The 24,737-nt window shown below is 50.3% G+C and overlaps 2 protein-coding genes across 2 annotated transcripts; both read left to right on the forward strand.

The window, feature by feature from the left end:
- The first annotated feature begins 334 nt into the window (after window positions 1-334).
- LOC142821167 (olfactory receptor 11A1-like) lies at window positions 335-1,297 on the forward strand. Its single transcript, XM_075911969.1, has one exon. It carries the CDS (start codon window positions 335-337, stop codon window positions 1,295-1,297), a length of 963 nt encoding a protein of 320 aa, XP_075768084.1.
- A 7,437-nt stretch (window positions 1,298-8,734) lies between these two features.
- On the forward strand, window positions 8,735-12,812 carry LOC142821298 (uncharacterized). Its single transcript, XM_075912152.1, has 2 exons — window positions 8,735-8,857; window positions 11,189-12,812. The coding sequence occupies exons 1-2, from the start codon at window positions 8,781-8,783 to the stop codon at window positions 12,810-12,812; spliced, it is 1,701 nt and encodes a 566-aa protein (XP_075768267.1). The 5' UTR covers window positions 8,735-8,780.
- Window positions 12,813-24,737: the final 11,925 nt, after the last annotated feature.

Raw genomic sequence — 24,737 nt, forward strand, 5'->3', positions numbered from 1 at the left:
AATAGGGAAATCCGTGGGGGATTTAAATATCCCCCGCGGATTTAAATAAATATGTCTGCCGCTTTTTTTCCGGCTTGGGGAAAAGCCGGAAAAAAAGCATCTAGACTGGCCCGATCCTCTGGAATAAAGCCCTTTTCCGGAGGATCTCTTATTCCTACGGAAGATTCTTCCACCTACTGATATGAGTCTTCCGCTGTTCATTGACAACTTCATTCTTCCAGTGGAGAGACACAGCAGTGGGAATTTACCTCCTCCAGGTTTCTTTCGGTGAAACTGACAGCACAAAACTGCACTTCACCAATATTGATTAATTTTCTATTTCTAGATACGTTGTATGGAGAAAGAAGGAGGAGGAAACCAAACGCACATCATGGAATTCATCCTCCTGGGATTTGGGGAGGTCTCTGAACTGCAGCCTCTCCTCTTCCTGCTGTTTCTGGCCATCTACATTGTGACAACGGGTGGGAACATCCTCATTGTGGTGTTAGTTGTGGCTGATCAGCACCTTCACACCCCCATGTACTTCTTCTTGGGGAACTTGTCTTTCCTGGACATCAGTTATACCTTCACCTTCCTGCCCCGGCTGCTGGCCAGTCTCCTGACTGGGGACAGAACCATCTCTGTTAAGGGCTGCCTGGGGCAATTTTATTGGTTCTCTATCATGGCAACTACAGAACTTTTGCTGCTCACGGCCATGTCATACGATCGGTATCTAGCAATATGCCATCCCCTCCGTTATGCTGTTCTGATGAACGGCAGGGTGTGTGCCCAGCTCGTGGCAGGGTCCTGGATAAGCGGCTTCCTGCTCGGCACCATAGTAAATAGCTTTGTGTTCTCATTATCGTTCTGTGATTCTAAAGAAATCGACCATTTCTTTTGTGATTTATCGCCCATGATAAAACTGTCCTGCAGTGACACCCGGACTCTGCAACTGGTGACATTTATTGTTGCTACCACAGGGGCTCTTGTGCCCTTGCTACTGACTCTGACGTCCTACATTTGTATCATCACCACCATCCTGAGGATCCCTTCCAGCACCGGGAGGCAAAAGACCTTTTCCACCTGCTCCTCCCACCTCATTGTGGTGTCAGTTTTCTATGGGACTCTAATTGCTGTCTATGTGGTTCCAACAACCAACACTCCCAAAATGCTACACAAAATATTCTCGGTCTTCTACACAGTCCTGAATCCCATGATCAACCCCGTCATCTACTGCCTGAGAAACAAGGAGGTCAAAGAGTCTTTGAGAAAAATTGTTCTGAATCTGGTTGCTTTCAGAAACAGGCACAGAGTCTGAAAGGACAAATTTTAGCAGTTAGTAAAATAGAAATGAACTGCTCCAGTTTCTAAGGGCTGGTCTACATTTGGAGTTTAGGTTGAATGTGGCTGTGTAAGGTTGATTTTCTGAACTTCGAGCCCACACTGCCGAGACTGTTCCTGTTAAAGGCCACTGAAGTCAATTTCAGTACTCCTGTTGTTCACCAAGGCTGTGTCCAGACTCAGGGGTTTTTTCGAAAAAAGTAGCCTTTTTTCGAAAAAACCTCACCTGCGTCTAGACTGCAGCCGCGTTCTTTTGAAATTAAATCGAAAGAACGCGGCTTTTCTTTCGACGGCGGTAAACCTCATTTCACGAGGAAGAACGCCTTCTTTCGAAAGTTCCTCTTTCGAAAGAAGGCGTTCTTCAATATAAAAAGGGCTTCTTCGAAAGAGAGCATCCAGACTCACTGGATGCTTTCTTTCGAAAAAGCAAGCCGCTTTTTCGAAAGTTCAACGTGCAGCCTAGACGCTCTCTTTCGAAAGAGGCTTGCAGTATAGACATAGCCCAAGAGTATCGCAAAATGTTACCTTACATGTCAAATTTACGGCAATGTAGACTAGGCGTTAGTCCTCGTAAAATGAGGTTTACCTAGTTCGAACTAACGGAGCGCTAGTGTAGCACCTAGGAAAGTTAGTTCGAACTAACGTCTGTTAGTTCGAACTAACTTTGTAGTGTAGACATACCCTCTCTTTCTCTCTCTGTGTATATATAAATACATATATATAAATGTATGTGAGTGCATGTGCATGTGTATATATGTACCTACATATATAATATGCATTTGTCTCTGTGTCTCTTGTGAGTCTGTTTATTCGGGAGCATCTCCAAAATGATAAGAGCTTGGGCCACCAAATTTGGTATACACTTACCTCTTACCCTAAGCTAAAGCAAGGGCAGGTTGTGGTTCTGCCTGGAAAATGGGAGGTGCCAGCAATAGGACTATTTCCCTACAATTTGTAGAGGGAGGGGTGGAGAGAGGAGATGTGTTACTGAGTGTGGCCACCGCGGGAAGCAAGCGGGCAGGGGAGAGCTGGACTGCAGGGTAACCAGAGGGGGCAATTGCACCAACTGAGTCTGGCCAGCTGAGGATGGGGCTTTGCAATGGAGCAGGTAAGTGGTTCTTAAAGGGGGCTCCTGTGCCCTGGACCTCCCACCCCAGGCCTCCAGATTCCAGCCCTCTCAACCCTGTCTGAGATCCCCCCCCCCCCCTCCGCCAGCCCTCTGCTCCATTTTGCCCATCCTAGGTCCTCATGCTCCTAGCACTGTCTGAGCCCCCTACGCTCCCTGACCTCTCCACCCCCAACTTTTTCTCCAACCTCAACCTCAGCCCCTTCCCCCAGGGGGCCCCACCAGTAGGGGTGGGGGCTGGAAACCATGGCACAGACCAACTCTTTCAGGTTTCTTCCCTTCATTTCTATTTGTTGTTTTTAGGTTTTGTAAAAGACTAACAAAACATGTAGCTGGTATCATGAATTTTCATGGGCACAGACCACTTCTTCAGAGGACCATCTGAAGAAGTAGACTGTGCCCACAAACGCTCATGATCCCATCTACATGGTTTGTTAGTCTTTAAAGTGCTACCAGACTATTTGTTGTTTTTTAAGTTTATCCTGTACAGACTAACTAGGCTACCCACTGAAGCTTCTGTACAGAGAAAGATAATGGAGCAAATCACACAGGGATCAATTTGCAAACATTTAGAAGATAATGGGGTAAATAAAGAACACATCACGTCAAACCAATTTTATTGCTTCCTTTAACAGGATAAAAAGCCTTGTAGATAAGGGGAAAGTTGTAGATGTGGTATTTCTAGCCTTTAGTAAACTGTTTGATACAGACTTGCATGATCTTCTCATTAATAAACTAAGGAAATACACAAACTGTAAGGTTGGTACATAACTGATTGGATAAGCATTCCAGATAGTAATTAATGGTTCACAGTTATACTACAAAACATAACAAGTGGGGTTCTGCAGGGATCTGTTCTGAGTCTGGCAGAATTTAATATCATCATCAATGATTTAGACAATGCAGAATACGCTTATGAGTTTGAGGATGATACCAAACCAGAAGGAGTTGAAAGTACTTTAAAGGAGAGAATTGTAATGCAGAAGTGATGTAAGTGTAGTCCCCTTACTAAAGGTGCCTCTGCTTATTTTTGGGGAAGACCCTATATGCTGCAATCTAGCCATACAGACTAGAGGAAGACTCATCAGTCTGTGAACTCTTCCTTCTGTTTTTGGAGCACAAAGGGAGCCAGGCTGCTGTGGAGGTGTTTGATCCAGTTCAGGAGCTGTTACGTTGCAGTTACAGACTGGGACAGCGAGCCTTTGGAACTGGGATCTAGCAGGCTGCTTCCAATTGCCCTAGATGGGAGGCCCTTTGGCTGTACTTGTGACTAGAAGCTACTCTGCATCCAGCACACAGAAGGAGACTGTGAGTAACTGGGCATCTTTGGGGAAATGCTGCCTGGGACAGACCTCAGAGACACAGACTAATTCTGGGTTCAAAGAGAGGCACAAATCAGAGTCGCCCCTCAAAAGTTGGAACAATGGAGACAATTCTTCTGTAATGACCCCCAAGGTTGGCCGAATCCAATTGATAGTACCTAAAAGTTTCTGTAGATCATTTAAAGTGGTGATGGACGTGGCAAAATTTTCAACGGCTGCGGGCGGATCTCAGGCTCATAAAGTTTCCACCCCAGATATCTCCAAGGGGGCACAGTTTGAACTTTCTCCTCAGCGATACACAATCCATATCGTCGCAACAGTCGAGAAGCCAACTCATATAAAGCCTGTAGGGCCGCTTGATCAGCGGTGGCAAAAAGAATATCGTCCATATAATGGTATATAATGGCCTGTTGGTGGCGAGTCCGGGCTTCGGTCAGCGCTGAATCCACCACAATCTGGCAAATGGCGGGGCTATTCATCATGCCTTGGGGCAGAACAACCCAACGATATCGTTGCATCGGGCCCTCGTTATTAACCGTGGGTACGGAAAAAGCAAAATGCGAACAATCATCAGGATGGAGTGGGATGGTAAAAAAGCAGTCCTTTAAGTCAATCACCTTCATACACCACTGCTCAGGTATCATGGAAGGAGAAGGGACCCCCGGCTGAAGGGGCCCCATTTGCTCCACAACGGCATTAATCACTCTGAGATCTTGTAACAATCTCCACTTCCCCGATTTTTTGGGGATGGTAAAAATAGGAGTGTTCCATGGGCTGGTGGAAGGGACAATGTGTCCCAAGGCCAATTGCTCCTTCACAAGTTTTTGCGCTTGCAACAGCCTCTCACCCTTCAGGGGCCACTGATCAACCCAAACAGGTTTGTCGGTTTTCCAAGTCAGTTTGAGATGAGGCTGTACGTCAGTGGCCCGTGCTATAAATGTGTGGAGAGAGTGACGTTCCACTGGGACAAAAGGTCCCGTCCCCATAAGGTGCAAGGCACCGCCAGTACATAAGGCCGCAAGAGGCTCTGCTTGCCTTCGGGTCCCTCGATTAAGAGGGAACGTGCGCTTTGCCAAGGCACCTGCATGCCTCCTACGCCGGCCACTGCAGCTACGGCACGGATCAGGGGCCACTACAACGGCCACTGAGACTGTTGTATAATAGTAACATCAGCGCCCGTATCAACCAATCCGGTGAAGGGCCGGCCACTGACCAAGCAAGTTATCATAGGTTGCCCTGGTAAAAGTTTATGGGCCCAGAAAATCGCCGGTGACCCCGTACTGCCGAAACCCCAGTCCTTTTGTGGGTCTCTTCACCTGCAACCACCCTGGGAAACAACACGAGCTGCACTATATGCTCGCCCTGGGGTACACTGCAGGGTGGAGAAGGTGTCCAGACCACGATTTTGATCTTGCCGGTGTAATCCGAATCAATAACCCCAGGCAGCACAAACAAGCCGCTCCGGGAAGTAGAGGAGCGTCCCAGCAGGTGGGTTGTGGTGTCCGCGGGCAACGGCCCATAGATGCCGGTAGGTATTAAGTGTCACTGGAGTCTGTAATGACTGTTGGTCCGGCAGTGACCAAGTCCAACCCAGCGCTTCCCGCGGTGGCTGGGTGGAGGCTGGTGACGGCGCGACGTGAGCCTGGCCCGGCACATTCTCCACGTGCCCCACAAAGGGTTTGTTCACGGCCCTGTTCATAAATCTCGGGTCGCGCGGCCCTCCGGCCGTTTCCCGGCAGCCCTGCAAGTGGGTTTCCCTGTACATCAAATTTAGAATGGCACTGGTTTCCCCAGTGGTACCCCTTTCGGCATCTGGTACACGGTTGAGATGGAAGGGTCTCCCGTCTAGGTTGGGTCCCACCAGCACCCCTTCTGGGACAATCACTCTTTACATGTCCTTCCCTACCACATGAAAAGCATTGAATGGCCGCTTTGCCCACAGTCAGCTGCTGTGCCAGCGCCGATGCTAACATTTCAGCTTTATGTTGTTCAGACCCAACATTTTGACATGCCTTGATCAGTTCTGAAAGAGTTTTCGCCTTGTTACGCAGGGGGTCCAAAGCCTGCCTGCAGTCTATATTAGCGTTTTCGATAACCAATTGAAACAGCAACAGGTGCTGAGCCTCCTCTGAGTCTATTTGTTGTTGTATGGCGGTGTGGAGCCTATCCAAAAATGACACATAGGGTTCCTGGGGGCCCTGGCGGACCGTAGCAAAAGATGTGTCCCTTCGGCCCGCATCAGGGACCTGTCGTAAGGCTGGAAGGGTCAGCGATGTGGCTTGCGTAAATACCAAGCAATTCATCTGAGCCTGAGCCGGGGGAGTAGCATATTGGCCCTGCCCTATAAGTTCATCTATGCCAACATTTACCCCATTGGTAATATTATCCATAACTTGCAACGTAACACCGTCACGATACTCGGTGTCCCAAACTGCATACTGCGCCGGGCTAAGTAGCAGGCGTAATAGCGTGCGCCAATCATGTGGGGCCATAACATATGACTCCGAAATAGCCACAACCAAATTCATTGTATAAGAAGACTGTAATCCTTCAGGGTATGTCTACATTACAGCACTAATTCGAATTAGAACATCTAGACTTAAAAACTAGTTCGAATTAGCATTTTGCTAATTCGAACTAGAATGTCCACACTGAGTGGACCCTGAACCGGGGTTAAGTATGGCCGGAAGCAGTGCCGGCAGGGAATCAGATTAGGACTTAGAGCGTGGAGCAACTGCCTCAGGCTAGCCGAGGGCTGTGCTTAAAGGGACTCGACCCCCACCCCGGACAGACAGTTCTCAGGGGTGCCCCGCTTGCAAAGAAGTCCTGGCTTGGATTGCCTGGAGTACCCACACTGGGCACATCACAGCACTCGGCCATCAGCCCGGCTGCACTTGGCGCAGGCTGCCATCCGGAGGGGTCAATCGGGGGGCTGCAGGACAGCTTCCACCCCGAGGAGCCTGCAAAGCCACCCGAGTCCTCCCCATCGGGGGCTCGTACCCCATTCCTCCCTCACCTCCTTCCACTTACCTCTCCCTAGCCCCCCTTCCTGATGTACAAAATAAAGGACACGAGTTCAAAAATAGAAACTCTCTTTATTGAACAAAACTTGGGGAGACTGGGAAAAGAAGGTGGGAGAGGGGAAGAGAAAGGGTGGGAGAGGGGAGGGCAACTAAAATGATCAGGGGTTTGGAACAGGTCCCATATGAAGAGAGGCTAAGGAGACTGGCACTTCTCAGCTTAGAAAAGAGGAGACTGAGGGGGGATATGATAGAGGTCTATAAAAGCATGAGTGGTGTGGAGAGGGTGCATAAAGAAAAGTTCTTCATTAGTTCCCATAATAGAATGACTAGAGGACACCAAATGAAATGAATGGGTAGAAGGCTTCAAACTAATAACAGAAAGTTCTTCTTCACAAAGCAAATAGTCAACCTGAGGAACTCCTTGCTGCAGGAGGCTGTGAAGGCTAGAACTATAGCAGAGTTTAAAGAGAAGTTAGATAAAGTCATGGAGGTTGGGTCCGTGGAGTGGTATTAGCCAGGGGGTAGGAGTGGTGTCCCTGGCCTCTGTTTTGGAAGGCTGGAGATGGATGGCACGAGACAAATGGCTTGGTCATTGTTTCGGTCCATCCCCTCCAGGGTCTCTAGTGTTGGCCGCTGTCGGCAGACAGGCTACTGGGCTAGATGGACCTTTGGTAAAGCTTATTAGCTATTTGTAAACTCTTTGGGTGCATTTACACAGCACAGTAATTTCAAAATAGCCGACGTTATTTCGAATTAACAATGTGCGCATCTGCACAACTATTCCATTATTTTGAAATAATTTCAAAATAATTTCAAAATAACGGATGGCTTATTTAAAAAAACTGTAAATCTCATTCCATGAAGAATAATGCTTATTTCGGAACAGCAGTGGTGTGACACTAGATATTGTGGGCTGTTGCATCATAGCACTACACAGTTATGACCTATGCCATGGTCTTTGAGTGCTTGGCAATCCAAACACGCCTCTGTTGTCAGGATCCCAAAAAAGTTCATACAGAAAAGAAGGAATCCTTATTTACTTAGTGGCATTTGAGAAAAGCACACAACTCTCCTGCAAATGCATTTGGGGCCTCGCAGTTTACTGAATCTTGGATAACAGAAAATGTTCTGCTGTGGTGGGAGTAAAATAAATGATGAGAGCAAACCAAAGAAACAGAAAAGGACAGGGAAAAGAAGTTCAGCAAAATAACCCCAAACCCAAACAGTTTGTCCTTTTATCAGGAGAGCAGGCATTCTCCTTTCAAGGGCGGCCATTTCCACGAGGCGTACAGATAGTTCGGATTAGAAGCCTAATCCGAACTATCTAGTCCGTGCCGCGTGTAGCCGCGCGGCACGGGGTTCGCACTAGCCGGCTTTTAAAAATGGCGGCACCGGCTTTATGCTAATGAAGCCTGGGAAATTCAAATCCCGGGCTTCATTAGCAAGTTCGGTATGCCTGTATTACCCCGCTAGGGGGGTAGTGTAGACATACCCTCGGTGTAGCTCTGAGGCCCTGCACCTTCCAGGAGGCCCAAAACCAGCCTGTGACCACATATCAAGATTCCTGAAGTGACCCCCCCCCTACGGTGAAAATTAATGTCCACCCTGGGGTTAGGGGATTGGTCTTTTCTGGCCTTACAATCTGCAAAGTACACGTGGCACTGAGCAGCCTCTGATGATTCCATGTGCAGCTGCTTGATTCCTAGAACTAACATTGAGTGAGTAGGGGTAATGCAGGGGGAGAGGCTCAAATATGCAGAGGGGCTGGCCAGGGGCAGGACAGGGTGTGGCAGTGACATCACAAGGCCTTTTTCGGCATCTCCGCTGATTGGTTAAAGGGTGTTGAGAGGTGGTGAACTCATAGAGAGTCCATGACAACGGCCAGGCTGGACAGGATGCGGGTTTGGGGCAATTTCAGACTCCCGTAGCTTTGCAACCGGGAGTCATCTCGAGGTTTGCTCTTCCCTAGAGCGCTCTCAGGCCTCGAACATGGACACAAAGAGGAATTTTATTGGACTTTCCTTCAAATCCAATGCTGAAAAAAGAGACACATCTCTGCAGAGAAGGTAAGAGCCTGGGATAGATTTGGGGCTGATGCTGCCTGACCTATCTGGTGCTGGCCAAATGCAAGTTGTGGGAAACACTAAAATTGGAACTATTATTTTCCCACCGAGGCTTTTTGTTCCTCACCACTGGGGACAGTGGAATTTGTGTCGTTTGTTTCCCCTTTCCCATAGCTTCCTGCCCGGCCAGAGTCTCACTGTGGAGTGGATGAGAGAGTGATAGGGAGAAGACTCAGGACTTTGTTCTCTTTGGGACCCAGCAAAGGAGCCAGAATGTATCATCTGCTTGGGGAATTGTTCTGCTTCTCTGCATTGGTTGGGTCTGAGCAGTTCCTGATTCTGTCAGGGGTGGATTGTTACACCCGACTATCTGCCCTGTGGCTAAGGAAGTTGAGGATCTGTGTGTGTGTGTGTGTGTGTGTGTGTGTGTGTGTGTGTGTGTGTGTGTGTGTGTGTGTCACTGCCAGGAGTGTATAATACGAGGTGCCCTATTATCTGGAGTCCTTACAGATGATGTGCTGCTGTAGATCCCCATTTTTCCAGCCTTCCATTGTGCAGCTTTCCATGTTGACCTAATGACCAGCGCATGCAGGACCAGCAGCAGGCATCCTCCCATGGCCACTAGATGGCGCTGCGGCCTCACACTTCCCTACTCCCCTGACTATCTGAATTTTTGATCATCTGGTTGGGTGCTGGTCCCAATTTGTCATGACAAGCAGGGCTCTGCTGTGCAATAGCTAGGGCGTGCCACATGGTTTCAACAAAAATCCCCGACACACTTGACATGACACCACAATCTCCATGACATCTCCTGTAGAAAATACCAGACATGTGATATTTTCTCATCTATATCTTCTCAATTTGTTTCCCAAACAGCTCAAATACTGGATTGTCTGGTTCAAAACCAGACCCCTAGCAACCCCAGTAATAGCTGGAGCAGGCAATTTTATTGGTATTTTATGACGTATAAATCTATTAAGAGGAGCAATTCCTTAGCCCAGGGGCAGGCAAAATCTGGCCCAGCAATCCTTTCAATCTGGCCCGGGGAATTCTTGAGGGAAAGCTAGCTTAATGAATAATATTTTGCTGTGAAAGTCGCGATGTGAGTTATCCCTTCTCCAAAATCTCATTTTGATTGGTGCATTGAGCCTTTTTGATGTCACAGCTACACAGCACGTGGCAGCTCCCTCTAACGTGTTTAATTGGTAGAGGCTAAGATTCAGGAACAAAAGGAAGCAGATCTTGAGAGAGTCTTTAAAAGAGGCTGCAAAAGCGACGAGGAGTCCTGTGGCACCTTATAGACTAACTGAAGTGTAGGAGCATAAGCTTTCGTGGGCAAAGACCCACTTCGTCAGAGGCATGCGTCTGACGAAGTGGGTCTTTGCCCACGAAAACTTATGCTCCTACACTTCAGTTAGTCTATAAGGTGCCACAGGACTCCTCGTCGCTTTTGCAGATTCAGACTAACACGGCTACCCTTCTGATACTTTAAAAGAGGCTGCTGGTTACGGGTAGAAGGAGGTGTGAATGAGGTGCTGAAAAAGTAACACCATTTCCAGTTCCATTGACCTTGGAAGAAATGTCTGACTCTCTTCTTCGGTCTCTCTTACATGTAGCTGCTTTAAATGGAGTAGGTTCCAAATGTCTTGAACTAGTTCACGAAGTTTTATCAAAGAGGGTGAACTGAAGATAATTGCTAAGTTTTAGAAACAGCTCCTGCAAGAGTGAGGAGTGCTTCCAGGAGATGGCAAGAGAGAAAGGTGACTGAATAGTTGAGGAAACCTTTTCTCTTTTAAAAAACTGAACAATAAAATCTGTGTCCTTTTCATGTCTGCTCTGGGGCGGTATTTCAAAATAACAAGGCAGCATCCACACTACCAAGCCTGTTATGAAATAAGCTTATTTCAAAATACCCCCATTATTTCAAAATAGTTACGAGTTATTCTTCCTCACAAACAGGAGAGATTTGGAAATAACTTATTTCTAAATAACCTGGCAGTGTCGACATAGCCACATGGACTAATCACAATCAAAAGATGCTGAGTGTAAATGACTGTTTTAAAATGTTAAGAACAGTTCCCCAATGCACCAAGGAGTGCAGTAGAAGAGCAGTAGTATGTCCCTAGGGTGTGAAAATACTGGTCGGTGCCAGAGTATTAGCAGCTAAACTACGAGTCCCTCTCCCATTTCAGAGCTGTAAATGCTCCAGCCTTGCTCAAACTGCCTCTAGTGTTTGTTTTTGTGAATGTTTCCGGGATTATCTACTGACATCTCCTGCTCTGTCAGACTTGTCTCTTCTTGGAATGCGATTTTAACCCATCCCCTCTTTTTCAGCGGTGTTCAAAGTCCAGCACGGGGGACATCGCAGCTCTCCCGGGTGGTGGCATCGCAACCCTCCCAGGTGGTAGCGTCGCAGCCCTTCCGGGGTATGTCACAGCCCTCTCCAGTGACGTCGCAAGAGCCCTCCCGGGTGACGACATCAAAACAGCGCTCCGAGAGGACATCGCAGCCCACCCGGGTGACAGTGCCGGAGGCCACCCGGGTGACAGTGCCGGAGGCCACCCGGGTGACAGTGCCGGAGGCCTGTCACGGGACATCGCAGGTCTCCCGGGTGGTGGTGTCCCAGCCCTCCCGGGGGATATCACCGCTCTCCCATGTGAGTGCTTCTCTGGCCCCACCACCCGCTCCTCCTGCCCCCACGCCCACTCCTCCGGCTCAGCCCTGCGGCCGTCGCCCCTCCAACTCATGGCGCCGGGGCCACCGCCGGTCGCAGCAGCGCTGTTCTCCCGTATCGGAGGGAATCTCAAGCCCGTGGAAGGATGAGTTCCGCCGGCCCCGGGCGACGCTGGACGCTGAGCTGGCAGGGGAAGCAGAGGGGTCAGGCGGCACCACCACGCCCCTTCCACCCATCCAGCCTCCCGCCGCTGCCGCCGCCATCCCTGAGCAGCCTAAGGAGGAGGTGCCTATGAATTTAGCACCGCCGCCCAGAGAGAGGAAGGTGCGGTGGGCGCCCCAGGCAGGGACTGGCCCCTTGCCCGACTCCCGCCTCTTCTCCAGCGGCGTTCCAACTCCCGCACAGGGGACACCGCAGCAGCCCTCCCAGGTGGTGACGTCGCAGCCCTCCCAGCCACCTGCTCCCCCCCCGACACCCACTCCTCCGGCTCAACCCTGCTGCCGCCGCCGGTTACAGCAGTGCTTTTTTCTTCTGCCGGAGGGCTACTTAAGCCTGGAGAGAGAGCGGATCCGCCAGCCCCAGGCGAAGCTGGCTGCTGAGTCAGCAGGCGGAGCAGAGGGGTCACGGAGCAGCGCCATGCCCCTACCATCCATCCAGCCTCCCTCTGCTGCGGCCGCTGGCCCCACCACCACCCGGGCACAGCCTAAGCAGCAGGTAGGGCCTGAGGGTTCAGAACCGCCACCCAGAGAGAGGAAGCCGCGGAGGGCGCCGCAGGCCGGGACTGGCCCTTTGCCCAACTCCCACCTCTGCACCTCTCGGCAGCAACAGCTACAGCCGCAGCCGCCGCAGCCGCCGCAGCAACCACGGAAGTCGTGCCCAACACGTAGCCGTGGTCGCGCCGTCAGGAACCCAGGCATGGTGGCGAGGCCGGAGCCGGAGGCTGCAGTCCCCACAACCAAGTACGAAATTAAGCTATCAGATGACGCGACCTCGCTGCTGCTGCGCCGCCACCTGCAGAACAAGTGTGGGTGTACGAACCCCGTCGTCGGCACCAGGCTCCTGCCGGGCTCCCAGAGCAGAGCCGGCCTGGACCTCACGTCCTGTATAAAGATCTCACTCCTGAATGACCAGGACCGGTACGACGACGAGGACTATGACGAGGATCCGGCACCGGGGGTCGTGGACCAGGAGCTGGTGCGCAGGTGCACAGAGTGGCTGGATGGCATGAAGAAAGAGAAGAGAGGGGACAGGCTGGGAAAGCTGCGCCACCCGGAGAACTCCTGAGCCCGAGGGGCGAGAACCATCTCGCTGCCGCTCCTCGCGGCAATAGCCGGGCTGCCCATGTGCTGTGCCTGGGAGCAGAACTCCTCCAGCCTCACCAACACCTGGTCTGACTGTCCCATTCTGCTCCACACCTTCTTGTCTGCAGACTCAGCCACGAGAGGAGGCTAAGTGCCGGGTTTAACCTGACCGGAAACGAACTTACTCTGCCCAGACAGAGGCGAGGGACAGCTGTCCCTGCAAAACGCATGGGGACCCACAGGAGTCAGTTTTACGGAAATGGGGGGAGGGTGGGTGGGAGAAAAAATAAATATTCATAGTTGCTATGGCCTGTGTATTTTCTTTCGCATGTTGTGGCATTTGGGAAGAGAAACAATTGGGGCAGAGTAATCCGTGTTGCACACATGCTTCTCCCGATCCAGCTGAGATGCTGGATGTTTTTCATATGAAAGCAGGAGCCAAGGATTTGATAGATGATGGACACGATCGGGAGGTTAACCCCTGTGCTTTGGGGGTGTTTAAAAGTGACCAAACGTGAGCAGAGAGATGTTCGCAGCTAGTTCACTTACTGTAACACAACAGGTGCTTCGTATTCTGCCATATTCATGCCAGTGTTCTTTGTAGCAAAAGCTGACTCCTGACACTTGCAGGAATTGTTTACCATTTCTGGGTCTGGTTAGGGAGGAGACGATGAAGAAACTTGCTAAAACTATAGAGCCTTTATCAGAAACTATCACGCAAGTGTCTTTGTGTTAAATAACAAAGGGCAGTCCAACAAACAGAAAACAAAATCCTCTATGCAATACAGAGACTCAAGGCCGTGTTCAGTTACTGAAGGAGGATAAATGTTTTGATTTCCTTTTTAAAAGAAACTACTTTGTAAATAGAGGAAGGGTACATTGATTTTGTGTGTTTGAACAGAAAGAAACGTTTTTTATTGATTTGAATAAATAATTAAAGCCTGTTGTGTTGCAACAGCAGTACCTTGGGAACTGTGAACGGGACTGTTAATCTGTTGCAGGCGTCTGATTTTATTCAGTTCTGGGTTTGAAAGATAAACAGCGATTACAGAAAGCTAAGGATGGGCTGATTCAGAGCCGGAGAATGGGCAGGTTATGTTGGATAACTTCAATTTCCTTCCTCGACTAAAGTGTCTGGAAGTTAGAGAGCTCTTATCCGGACATACAGGTTGGGCAGGGGTGGCTGGGAGAGGAAGGCATTGTGCATTGTGAATGGTCTAACACAAGGCTACTCAACATGCCACCCGTGGGCCGACCCGTTTATTTGCGGCCTGTGATGCAGTTTGGGTTTATGCGAGGCTCAACATGCGACCCACAAGTGGGAGCCAAAACAAAAAAGTAGTCTTCTCTTGACATGCCCCAAAATATTCCTGGTTCATAGGGCAGTACAGCCTCTGAAAGGGTAAGTCTTTAAAGAAAGCTAAGGGTGTGCAAACAAGATGGTTAAATCGTCTTCTCAACTACTTGTTGCCACAACAATACTATCATTCAATAATTTAAGAATTTACTTATGAATTTTCTAAGATGCTATGGCAAATCTCTTTCACAAGAAATACAGTTGATTAAACAGGTATGAACATGTTAAGGTGAATTTATCAAATATGCTGTAACAGTAAAATCGAGTGTGTGACATCCTGGCTTTACTGTGGTCGGAGGGAGTTGTATCATAGATTTTAATGGAACCAGGATTTCACCTAATATTATTCTTAAGCAGGAAACACCATGTAGTTTTTGTTGTCGTCTTTTAAGATCTTCAGAGGGGTAGCCAAGTTAGTGTGCACCTATTTAAAAAACAACCAATAGTCTAGTAGCACTTTAAAGCCTAACAAAACATATGGACAGTATCATGAGCTTTGGTGGGCAAAATCCACTTCTTTAGATCACCGGATTATTAAAAGTCCAGATCCAAGAATAAATAAGGAAAGGCGGGCGGGGGGGGGGGGGGGGGGGGGAGGCGAGAGGGAGGAGTAAAAAAACAGTGAATAGATTTACAAGAGTCAATGGACAGAAATCAGATATCCTAAAAGGCAACACCCAGAAACCTCTTGGAGAACACTTTACTCTGCCTGGATATTCATTCATGGATTTCCAAATCACCCTGTTGTTTCAGGCCTCTTATCCATTCCACACTGCTGCCTCTTTATCAGGCTGGAGCTGGGCTGGAAGGGTTTAAAAAACATCTCCCCTCTCTGACCAGCTGCCTAGCACCCTGTGCTGCTGCCTCAGATAAAGAGCCAGACCTGGTGTGAGCTGGAACTAAGCCAGACTGCTGGCCAGCCGGCTAAAAAATGTACTGGCAGGACTGGGGAATATATGTTGTCTATAGCTTTAACCTACACTTTTGCTTTTGCTTATTGGTTAATTGACTACACTATTACATCCCTAATGGATAATAAAATGAACAATAGTTAAGCTCCACTTAGCCACTTTTCTGGTATCAGTGATTGTCCTTAATTTTGCTTCGTATTTCTTATGTCGTATCAGCATTTTCATTTGGGCCGCAAAGATAATTGATACCTTTTGGACTCCACAATTCATTGCAAATGGCAAAGGTTGTATCTCCATGTGTAACCCCATATGAAATCCTTAGCACCCCTATAAAATCCATGCACACAATTGTCATAAAGAGTGCATAGATCAGATTGCATTTTCCGTATGCATGTCTATGCGTCGTCAGGGCTGCACTGGAACAGTTGCAATGGTACAGTCAGTCCTTCCATCAGCATCCTGTTGTGCAAACTGCCTCCCCAACCCTTGGCAAACTTAAGAACTAGCCACTATGGAACACTGCAAAGTTTACATTCTCATCTAGAGGTAGCCTTTTATATCCCATGTGTGTCTATGTACAAAACTAACTACAGAAGCTACAGCGACATCCAAAGACACTTGACTGTGCTTTGTTAAAAGAAGCACCGAAAAGAATGGTAAACATTTATGACACTTCCATGGGCTGAATTACACCCTAAAATCTGTTCCTGAGAAGTTAGGTAAGGCACATTCAGCTAGGTCCCATACAGCTTGGCAGCGCGCAGCTTTTCCTGGATTGAAAAACCATTTTCTGAATTGAAAACTGTCATTTGGAAGAAATTTGGACCGAAAATCTCAAATAATCCCGCTTAGCCAAAGCAGCCTCTGCCTACCAGCCTACTTCTGTCTCCTCTCCCCACGACAGGCACTGCCTGCTCTGGATGGGCTGGAGCAGCCCTGCTGGTGATGGGCCAGAGCACCCTGTGGAAACAGCCTGGCTGTGTCTACACTGGCTGCCTGTTGCTGTGCAAGTAAACTGACGTTCTAATGTATGAAATCAGGGCTTCTTGCTCCAGAACTCTGACGCTTCTGCTCAGCAATATCCCTTTTGCACAATTGTTCTTGCCCAAAAGGCCAGTGTAGACAGGAACATGAATTTCTTGTGCAAGGAAGCCCGATGGGTAAAATGGCTTGGATGCTGTTGCGCGTATCTCTTGCGGAAAAGCACATGCCGGTGTAGACGCTCTCGTCTGGAAGAGTTTGTGCATGAGGACACGCCAGTGGAGACATGGCCCCTCTGTTCATGGGTTTCCCAGCCCAAGGAAACAGCCTCTGTCTGTAGTTCCCCCATGCCAAAGCAGCCTCTGCCTACCAACCTACTTCTTTCTCCCCTCCCCACTACAGGCACTGGATGGGCCGGAGGAGATCCTGCTGGTGGTGGGCCAGAGTACCCTGTGGGAGCAGCCTGGGTCTGTCTACACTGATGCGATCTTGTGCAAAAGCGGCTGCTCTTGCGCGAAAACTTGCCGTCTGTGTACACTGGCTGCGTGTTCTTGTGCAAGTAAACTGATCTTCTCATGTAAGAAATCGGGGCTCCTTGCAGCCGAGCTCTGACGCTTTCCCGCTCAGGAATAAGCCCTTTTGTGCGACTCTTAGAGTGGCCTTCTTTTGTTGTGCTTCTCACTCGTGTACAGCCCTGACCGACTTTTCTGTGGGTCTGCTGCCCCTGAGCCAGCAAAGGTTCCTGATCCCTGAGTTTGGATCTTTAACAACACTTGCAAAAATATATCCCATGAAATGAGTAAACGTTTGTATTAGTGCGTTTCCTAAATAAAAGAAAGGGAAGTTGTAAAATGGCACATGGCTATTTGAAGATCACAATGCAGTTGATTTTGAGAGATAACAGGAAGATAACAGGAACACGATCCACATCCTGTACCACAGCACTGCTAGATATCAGCAAGAACAGTTTGAATACTGTAACTATTAGCCAACATGGTCAGAGATCTAACCGCACGCTGCAGGTGTCCCTAAAGCTTTGGCTATTATTAGCTGTGCCTGGCAAACAGGAAATGGATCCTGTTCTCTTCACTCTCTGACTTATCTGGTACCAGGCACTGTCAGAAGACAAAGATTCTGGGCGGGATGCATGGGCATGTACAAGCATGTGAGGGCTCTGCAGAGGCACGTTAAATCCATGACTTGGAAGAAATATGGTGTAGACCCTCACTCTAAAAAGCTGTGCTAATCAAAACTACTTGGTTGTCATAGCTAGGGATTCATTGTAGCACAAAGCGATCAGTTAGGGGCCTGATACCTTCTCTGGCTGCACAGGGAGCGAGAGCCAGAGGAGTTTCCTTTTTCTCTAGGTTTGCCAACCCTCCTGGATTGGCTGGAAATCTCCCAGAATTAATTTTGGTCTCCCACAGAAACTACTGAAAACCGTCTGGAAGATTTTAGGCTACTAAAAGTCTGGTGGCGCAGCAGAGCAGGCAAGGCCTGTGTGGCATCCACAATCAAGCAGTAGCATGTCCGGTGCCTAGGCTCAGGTATGGCTCGGGAGCTTTCGGTGCGCACCCTGTCACGAGGGCTCAGACCGCAGTCCCCTTTGGCTTGTAATCACAGCCCCTGGGAGGGAGCTTTGAAGGCAGTGCCTGTGCGCAGCGGCAGCATGCAGAGCTGCCTGGCCACCCTTGAGCCTAGGACGTGGCATGGTGGCTTTTCCGGGAGCTACCTGAGGTAAGTGCTGCCTGGCTGGCTGCCTTCTTGCTCCCCTTCCTGCACCCTAATCCTCTGCCTCAGTGCTTAGAAACGCCCCCATCTAAACTCCCTCCCAGAGCCCATACCCCACATTCCCTCATGCACCCTAGCCCGTTACCCCAACCCTCAACGCTTTTTTCCGGAAAAGGCTTTATTTTCTGGAGAATAACGTCTAGACTTTCCCCAAGCCGGAAAAAAGCGGCAGCCATGTTAATGCAAATGCCGCGGGGGATATTTAAATGCCCCGCGGATTTGCCTATTCCAACGTGCTACATTAGCATCCCTTTTCCGAAAGGGGTGCCAACGTAGACACAGCCAAGTATATTAAACAGGAGACAAAGATAACCGAGACAAATATAACAGGACAGGGTAAAACACTATTTTGAGGGTCTTCAGGCAGGAATCAGGCTGTTTCAGTCCCGGAATTTCCCCTCACCGCGAAGGGGTGCAGGGCTCAAGGTGCAGGCCACACAGCTGCACCAAAATTCAAACTATACCCTCCCAGCCCAGCATTCAGACCCACACAGCAGGCCTGAACTAGCAGATAGAGCAGACTGACCATGCGGTGACTGGTCTCACCCAGGGAGCGGGAGCCAACTCAGCCTGGCTGGGGAAGCCTCCCAGCAAACTCCACAAACTGGGAATCAACAGTGGAGACATAAAACCCAGCTGAGGGATCCTGCCATCAGGTCCCTAGAGGCCAGTTCTCAGGGGAACCCTGCATGCAGGCCTGGGGCTCACTAGCTCCCACCCAGCCAGCCTTTCCCTGGCCCTGCTGGCTCCAGACTCCCCTCAACAATGGCCTCTCCTTCCCCTCCTGAACTCCCTGGCAGGGGCATCTCACTCCCTATGGGTTGCCAGGCGGACTCTGGCCCTGCTAGGGAGGGGGAGCCAAGGCAAATTCAGAGCCTGTCCCTGAGCTGCCGGCAGACAAAGCCCTGGGAATCTAAGTCATCTCCTTGGGGGTTACACTCTCCCTGGGCGAAAGTTCTTGCCGTCCTCGGCAAGGGTCGTTTAACCACAGCGCAAACATGCAGGGTCCTTTTCATCAGGCAATAGTATACATTGTTTAGTTGACAATAAATATTATTAGCCATTAAGTAGGTATTGCTGTGTCCACATACAATATTAATTGAAAACATTAAATTGTTATTCAATTTACATGAATAACATTCTTACTGTATTGAAATAAATGACTCTGAGACTCTGAATGTACTGGAGATAAGTTGTTTCGCTAGCTTCATCAGAGGATATCCCAAAACATAAGTCAATTGGTAGCCTTGCTTCTCTACCACACATTAAATAATAAGGCGAAAATCCAGTGGACTCGTTTTTAGTGCAGTTATAAGCATGCACAAGGTAACTGACATGCTCACTCCATCTGGGCTTTTGGGATGGATGTAGTGTTCCCAACATGTTTAGCAAAGTCCGGTTGAATCTCTCCGGTTGTGGATCTCCCTGGGGATGGTAAGGAGTGGTTCTGGACTCCTTATTCCCAGGGTTTTGTAAGTTCATGAATTAGTCTGCTCTCAAAATCTCTTCCCTGGTCAGAATGGATTCGGGCAGGGAAACCATAATGTACAAAGAATTTGCCCCATCAAATTTTGGCCACTGTACTGGCTTTTTGGTCTTTTGTGGGAAATGCTTGGGAATACCTTGTAAAATGGTCAGGAACTACAAGTATACTGGAGTGGTTCTTTCTATCAGGCTCCAATGACAAAAAGTCAATGCACACCAATTGCATGGGTGTATCTGTAGTGATGTTCACCATAGCCGCTGCCTTTTTTGGCAGGATCTTCTGCTTAACACACCGAGAGCACCGTTTGCAGGGGTCTTCCACAGATGCTGTCATTTTGAGCCAATAAAACCAGTCTCTGACCAGTTCCAAAGTCTTATCTACCCCCAAGTGACCATGATCATCGTGCAGAGACTTCAACACCATCTCCTGGTATTCCTGGGGTAAGACCAGTTGTTTCCGCACACGGCCCCTTACAGTCTGGATGCTCCGGAATAACAAACCTGTGTTAATCACTAAACGATCCCACTCTTTTAAGAGAAGAATTGTGCCGGGAGAAAAGTTAGCCTTAGAGATGGGTTTTTCACCCTTTCTACAGCTTCCAGCACAGGTCCAATATTTGAATCTTTCCGCTGAGCTCTTCTCAATTCAATCGGAGTTAACTGGGGCAATTCAAAAGTCTTTAGCCCAACGAGGTTTGCATAAATGGTAGGTATAGCCTTCTCAGACAAGCCCAGTGTGTCAGCATCTCTCTCCTCATTTACATAAGGGGACTGCACTTTTCCTATTACGGCCTTGCAGGTGGCACGAATAGCAGGCGACGGTATCTCCATCCACTCAGACTCTTCCTCGAGCAGGTTATGAGGACGACAGGACAATGCATCTGCGTCTGCATTGGTATGACCTGAATGGTGCTGCAGCTTAAAATCATAAGCAGCCAAGGCTGCCATCCATCGCTGACCAGTAGCATCTAGTTTAGCCGTGGTCTGCACATAAGTAAGTGGGTATCTGTTTTTACTACAAAGGTCGCTCCGTATAGTTAATCATGAAGTTTGTCCACAACAGCCCATTTGAGAGCTAAAAACTCAAGTTTGTGCACGGGATCGTGTCTTTCAGAGGCAGTCAGCCCTCGACTGACAAACGCCACAGGTTTCCATTGATTCTCATAATTTTGATAGAGAACTGCTCCTAATCCATCAAGACTGGCATCTACGTGCAGCTCATAGGGCTTGGTAGGGTCTGCAAAGGTTAACACTGGTGCAGTGGTTTGTTTCTCAATAAGGGCATGGAAAGCGTTGTTGCATTCCTCAGCCCAACGGTCTCCAAATGGTTCATTCACCTTGAAATACCTCTCATTAGGACTTGCAAGCTTATCTTGGGGCAATCTCTTCCACGTTGGGGGGTATCCCCTTGTCAAATTGGTGAGAGGTCTCACAATGGAGGAGTCATTTTTTACAAATCGGCGGTAACATCCACAGAAGCCTAGGAAAGACTGTAAAGCTTTCAGGTCTTTGGGTATAGGCCAGGTGGTTAATGCCTCAATCTTCTCGGGATCAGTCGCCACAGCTTTGGATACTCTTATAACTTTCCCTAGTGATTCATCGACAGAGCTATCATGGTCAGAAGGCATCGTGGATGAGCCCAGGGTCGATTCTCTCCATGGAGGGCGAACCACATCTGGGGTCTTCTGGCCCAAACGACCACAAAGTGTGGACAAAGACTGGAACGTATTGCTATTGGTTCCAATCAAGATGGGAATGCCATCAGAATTTTGTGTCTCAGGACAAATCAAAGCCAGAGTATCACAATCCTGGAGACAGCCAGCCAGTTCTGCAGGAAAACGTTGAGTCACTAGTACATATCCATCGTATGGGTAATTAGCATTGCTACGGCCCCATATTGCCAATCCTTCTAGAGCAGTGGTCTCCGACCTTTTTACATCCAAGATCACTTTTTAAATCTCAGAACAGGCAAGATCCACCGCCCCGCCCCTTCCTTGAAGCCCCACCCTCTCTAGTCTCCTCCTGTCCATCACTTGCTATCCCCAGCCCTTACTTACACACTCTGATAAACAGTTTATTTTTAAATTATGCGATACATACAATTAAAATCACGTGTTTATAGTTATGAAATAAATGGTCTGGTTTTTATTCATGCTATTTAAATCTAAAATGAAGCATTTATAATTATACATTTTGTGGGGACAGAGTACTGCGGCCGGGGGCAGAGGAGAGGGAACAGGGTGCTGGGAGGGCAGACGACAGAGTGCCAGTGGGGACAGAGTTCGAGGAGAGGGGACAGGAATGGGGACCGAGTTCTGTACCTGGGGACTGGAGAGTGGGGACAGAGTTCGAGGAGAGGGGACAGGAATGGGGACCGAGTTCTGTGGCTGGGGACAGGAGAGTGGGGACAGAGTTCGAGGAGAGGGGACAGGAGTGGGGACCGAGTTCTGTGGCTGGGGACAGGAGAGTGGGGACAGAGTTCGAGGAGAGGGGACAGGAGTGGGGACCGAGTTCTGTGGCTGGGGACAGGAGAGTGGGGACAGAGTTCGAGGAGAGGGGACAGGAGTGGGGACCGAGTTCTGTAGCTGGGGACAGGAGAGTGGGGACAGAGTTCGAGGAGAGGGGACAGGAATGGGGACTGAGTTCTGTGGCTGGGGACAGGAGTGGGGACCGAGTTCTGTGGCTGGGGACAGGAGTGGGGACAGCGTTCTGTGACTCGGGAGTGGGGGCTGGGGAGTGGGGTGCCAGTGGAGGCAGGGAGTCCCCTGCATCTCCCTCCTCCCAGCATTCTCCCCCCCCCCGGGAAACCAGTGCACACCTGCCCCAGGGCCGACCCACCCCCCCGTGCAGGGAAGCTCTGTGCGTGCGCACCTGCCCAGGAAGCCGACCCTCCCACCAGTGCAGGGAAGCCACGCGCGCGCCTGCCCCGGACCCAACTCTCCCCCCTCGGCCCCCATGCAGGAAAGCCCCGCACACGCGCCTGCCCATGGGGCCGACCCCCCCACCCCACGCAGGGAAGCCCCGCACGCGCCTGTCCCCGTGCCAACCCTCCTGTGCCGGGAAGCCCCGCACAAACACCTGCCCCGGGGCCAACCCCCAGTGCGCGCCGGAAGCCCCCTGCGCGCCTCCCGCGGGGCTGACTCACCCCTGCTGTGCGGTGCAGGAGGCCAGCAGAGCAGCTAAGCACACTTCTGGCATTGCCAGAAGTGGCGCTAAGCTGCGGGACTTCTGAAGCCGACACTACTTCTTGAGGTAAGTAGTGGGGCTTCTGGGAGGTGGGAGGGAAATGGGGGCGGGGCGGACAGGACGCCTCACGAGCTACTGGTTGAGGCCTCGAGATCGACCAGTAGCTCGCGATCGACCTGTTGGTGACCACGGTTCTAGAGGATAGATCTTCACTCGAGGGAGGAATTGTCGATGGAATTCTCTAGTAATGATGGTGACCTGAGATCCACTGTCCAGCAGGGCCCTACAGGGAATCCCTTCTACCATCACATTAACTACCGCTGCTGGGCCTATCAATCCTTCTGGGAACGGGCTCCAGGAAGGCTGTTCATAACACAGCTTAGAGGAGCTCTGACTGGAATGGCTCCCAGTATGCTCCATTACTGGGATCCTTGGGAGTTTCCCTGTAGCTCCCTTTTTCGTTGCGCTACCTTCTCTTCGTTCCTAGGGTTGTCACGCTGGGTGGAAATGTGCCCATCCTCGCCACATCGGTAGCAGAATCTCTTGTTCCCTGGGAGGGTCACCAAGGTTTTCTTTACAGGGTCTCTGTTGGGGTCCCTTCTCCCTGGGTGAAAAGGAGGGTACTTCCTTTCTGTCAACGTTGGTGGAAGAATATCGCTAGGTGACCTCTGAGGCATCTTACTCGTCATAAATTCAGAGAGCAGGGTGGTCAGGGTTTTGAGCTGTTGATGGAGGTCCTCAGTGGTAGGCAGACAAAGGTCGTCCTTCAGTTTGTTAGGACCAATGGTCCTGCTCACTGAGATCTTATTCCTCTCTCTAACCGTTCTCTTTTCATTTGCATAAAGCCGGGCGCCGCCATTTTTAAATGGACGCTAGTACGGACTAGGTAGTAAGGGTTGGGGAAGGATGCAGGTTTCAGGTTGGTTTGAAGGAATCAGGGAAGACTTTGGGGAGGGCACAAGCAGGGGTATGGGGCAGGTCTGGAGGAGTGAGGACAGGAGCTGGGAGGTGTGGGGGGGGTCTACAGCAGGGGGTGAAGAGTGTGAGTGAGGGCAGGGGTATCAAGAGGGGATTGGAGGTCCGGGGGGCTTAGCAGGGCTGAGCATGGTGGAAGCTCCTTCTAGGGGCCACAGCTGCATGGCCTTGGTGCTGTCTCCCGCCCGAGAAGTGCCGTCCCTTCCACTGTGGCCCCACAGGGGACACCTGCAGCAGGGCAGTGCAGCCCCAGCCCCAGCCCCAGCCCCCACACCAAGAGAAGACAGAGGCAGAGGCAGAGGCAAAGGCTGGTCTGCACAGCTCTGCCCCTCCGCGAGGAACAGCTGCCAGAGCAACCCCAGCGTCATTGCCACAGGTGACCTTAGTAAGACCCCCAACTTCCCAGCCTGCCAGCCCCTGCCCTCAGCCCTGGCACACCTCCAGGACCCCTGCCCTTAACCCCCCCACACGCCTGTCCTGAGTTCCCCCACCCCCAGCCCACTGCCCTGAGCCTCCTGTCCCCTGCCCCCCTGTGGTCATTCTCCAGTGTAACTGTCCCAGCTATCAACCCCCTCCCTTTCCCTGTTGTGGAACACACTCGGATTCCAGGCACATCCCATTGTCCTGGCACAACCAAACCACATTTGGGATGCAGCTTCCTCTTCCCCTAACTCAAAACAAGGTCAGGGAAGGTGGGTTACGGTTCTCAGCTCCTCCTTGGGTGGGGGGAGTGTCCCTCACGGGGACCTGGCCTCAGGGTCTCCTGGGGACTGAGGGTGTGGTGGCAGGACCGGTATGCAGGGCTTCCAGCACGACCAATGGGTGGGGTGCTTCCCCCACCCCCACTCCCACCCCCTCCAACACAATTCGGAGCAGTGGGGCTCCAGTGGCTGGCAACATGGAAAGCTTGATGCCCAGTTGGCCACTCTCTTGCTGGTGTGGCCAGTCCCTGTGCTCTCTCTGCAGTATCGATGTCCCTCTGGTCACCCCCTGCCTTTCCATGTGATGGAAAACAATCCCATTCCAGGCACTTCTCATTGCTCTTGCACAACCGCACCCCGACCTTGCTTTCAGCTAAGAGAAGAGGAAGCTGCCTACCAAATTTGATTTGTTTGTGCGAGGACAGTGGGACAGGCCTGGACTCAGATTGAAAAAACTCACAAAACAATTAATAGTCCTGCAGCACCGTAGAGACTAACCAAAAATGTCTAGGAGGCCCCCG

This window comes from Pelodiscus sinensis, chromosome 30 (assembly GCF_049634645.1).
Source record: "Pelodiscus sinensis isolate JC-2024 chromosome 30, ASM4963464v1, whole genome shotgun sequence".
Lineage (NCBI taxonomy): Eukaryota > Metazoa > Chordata > Testudines > Trionychidae > Pelodiscus > Pelodiscus sinensis.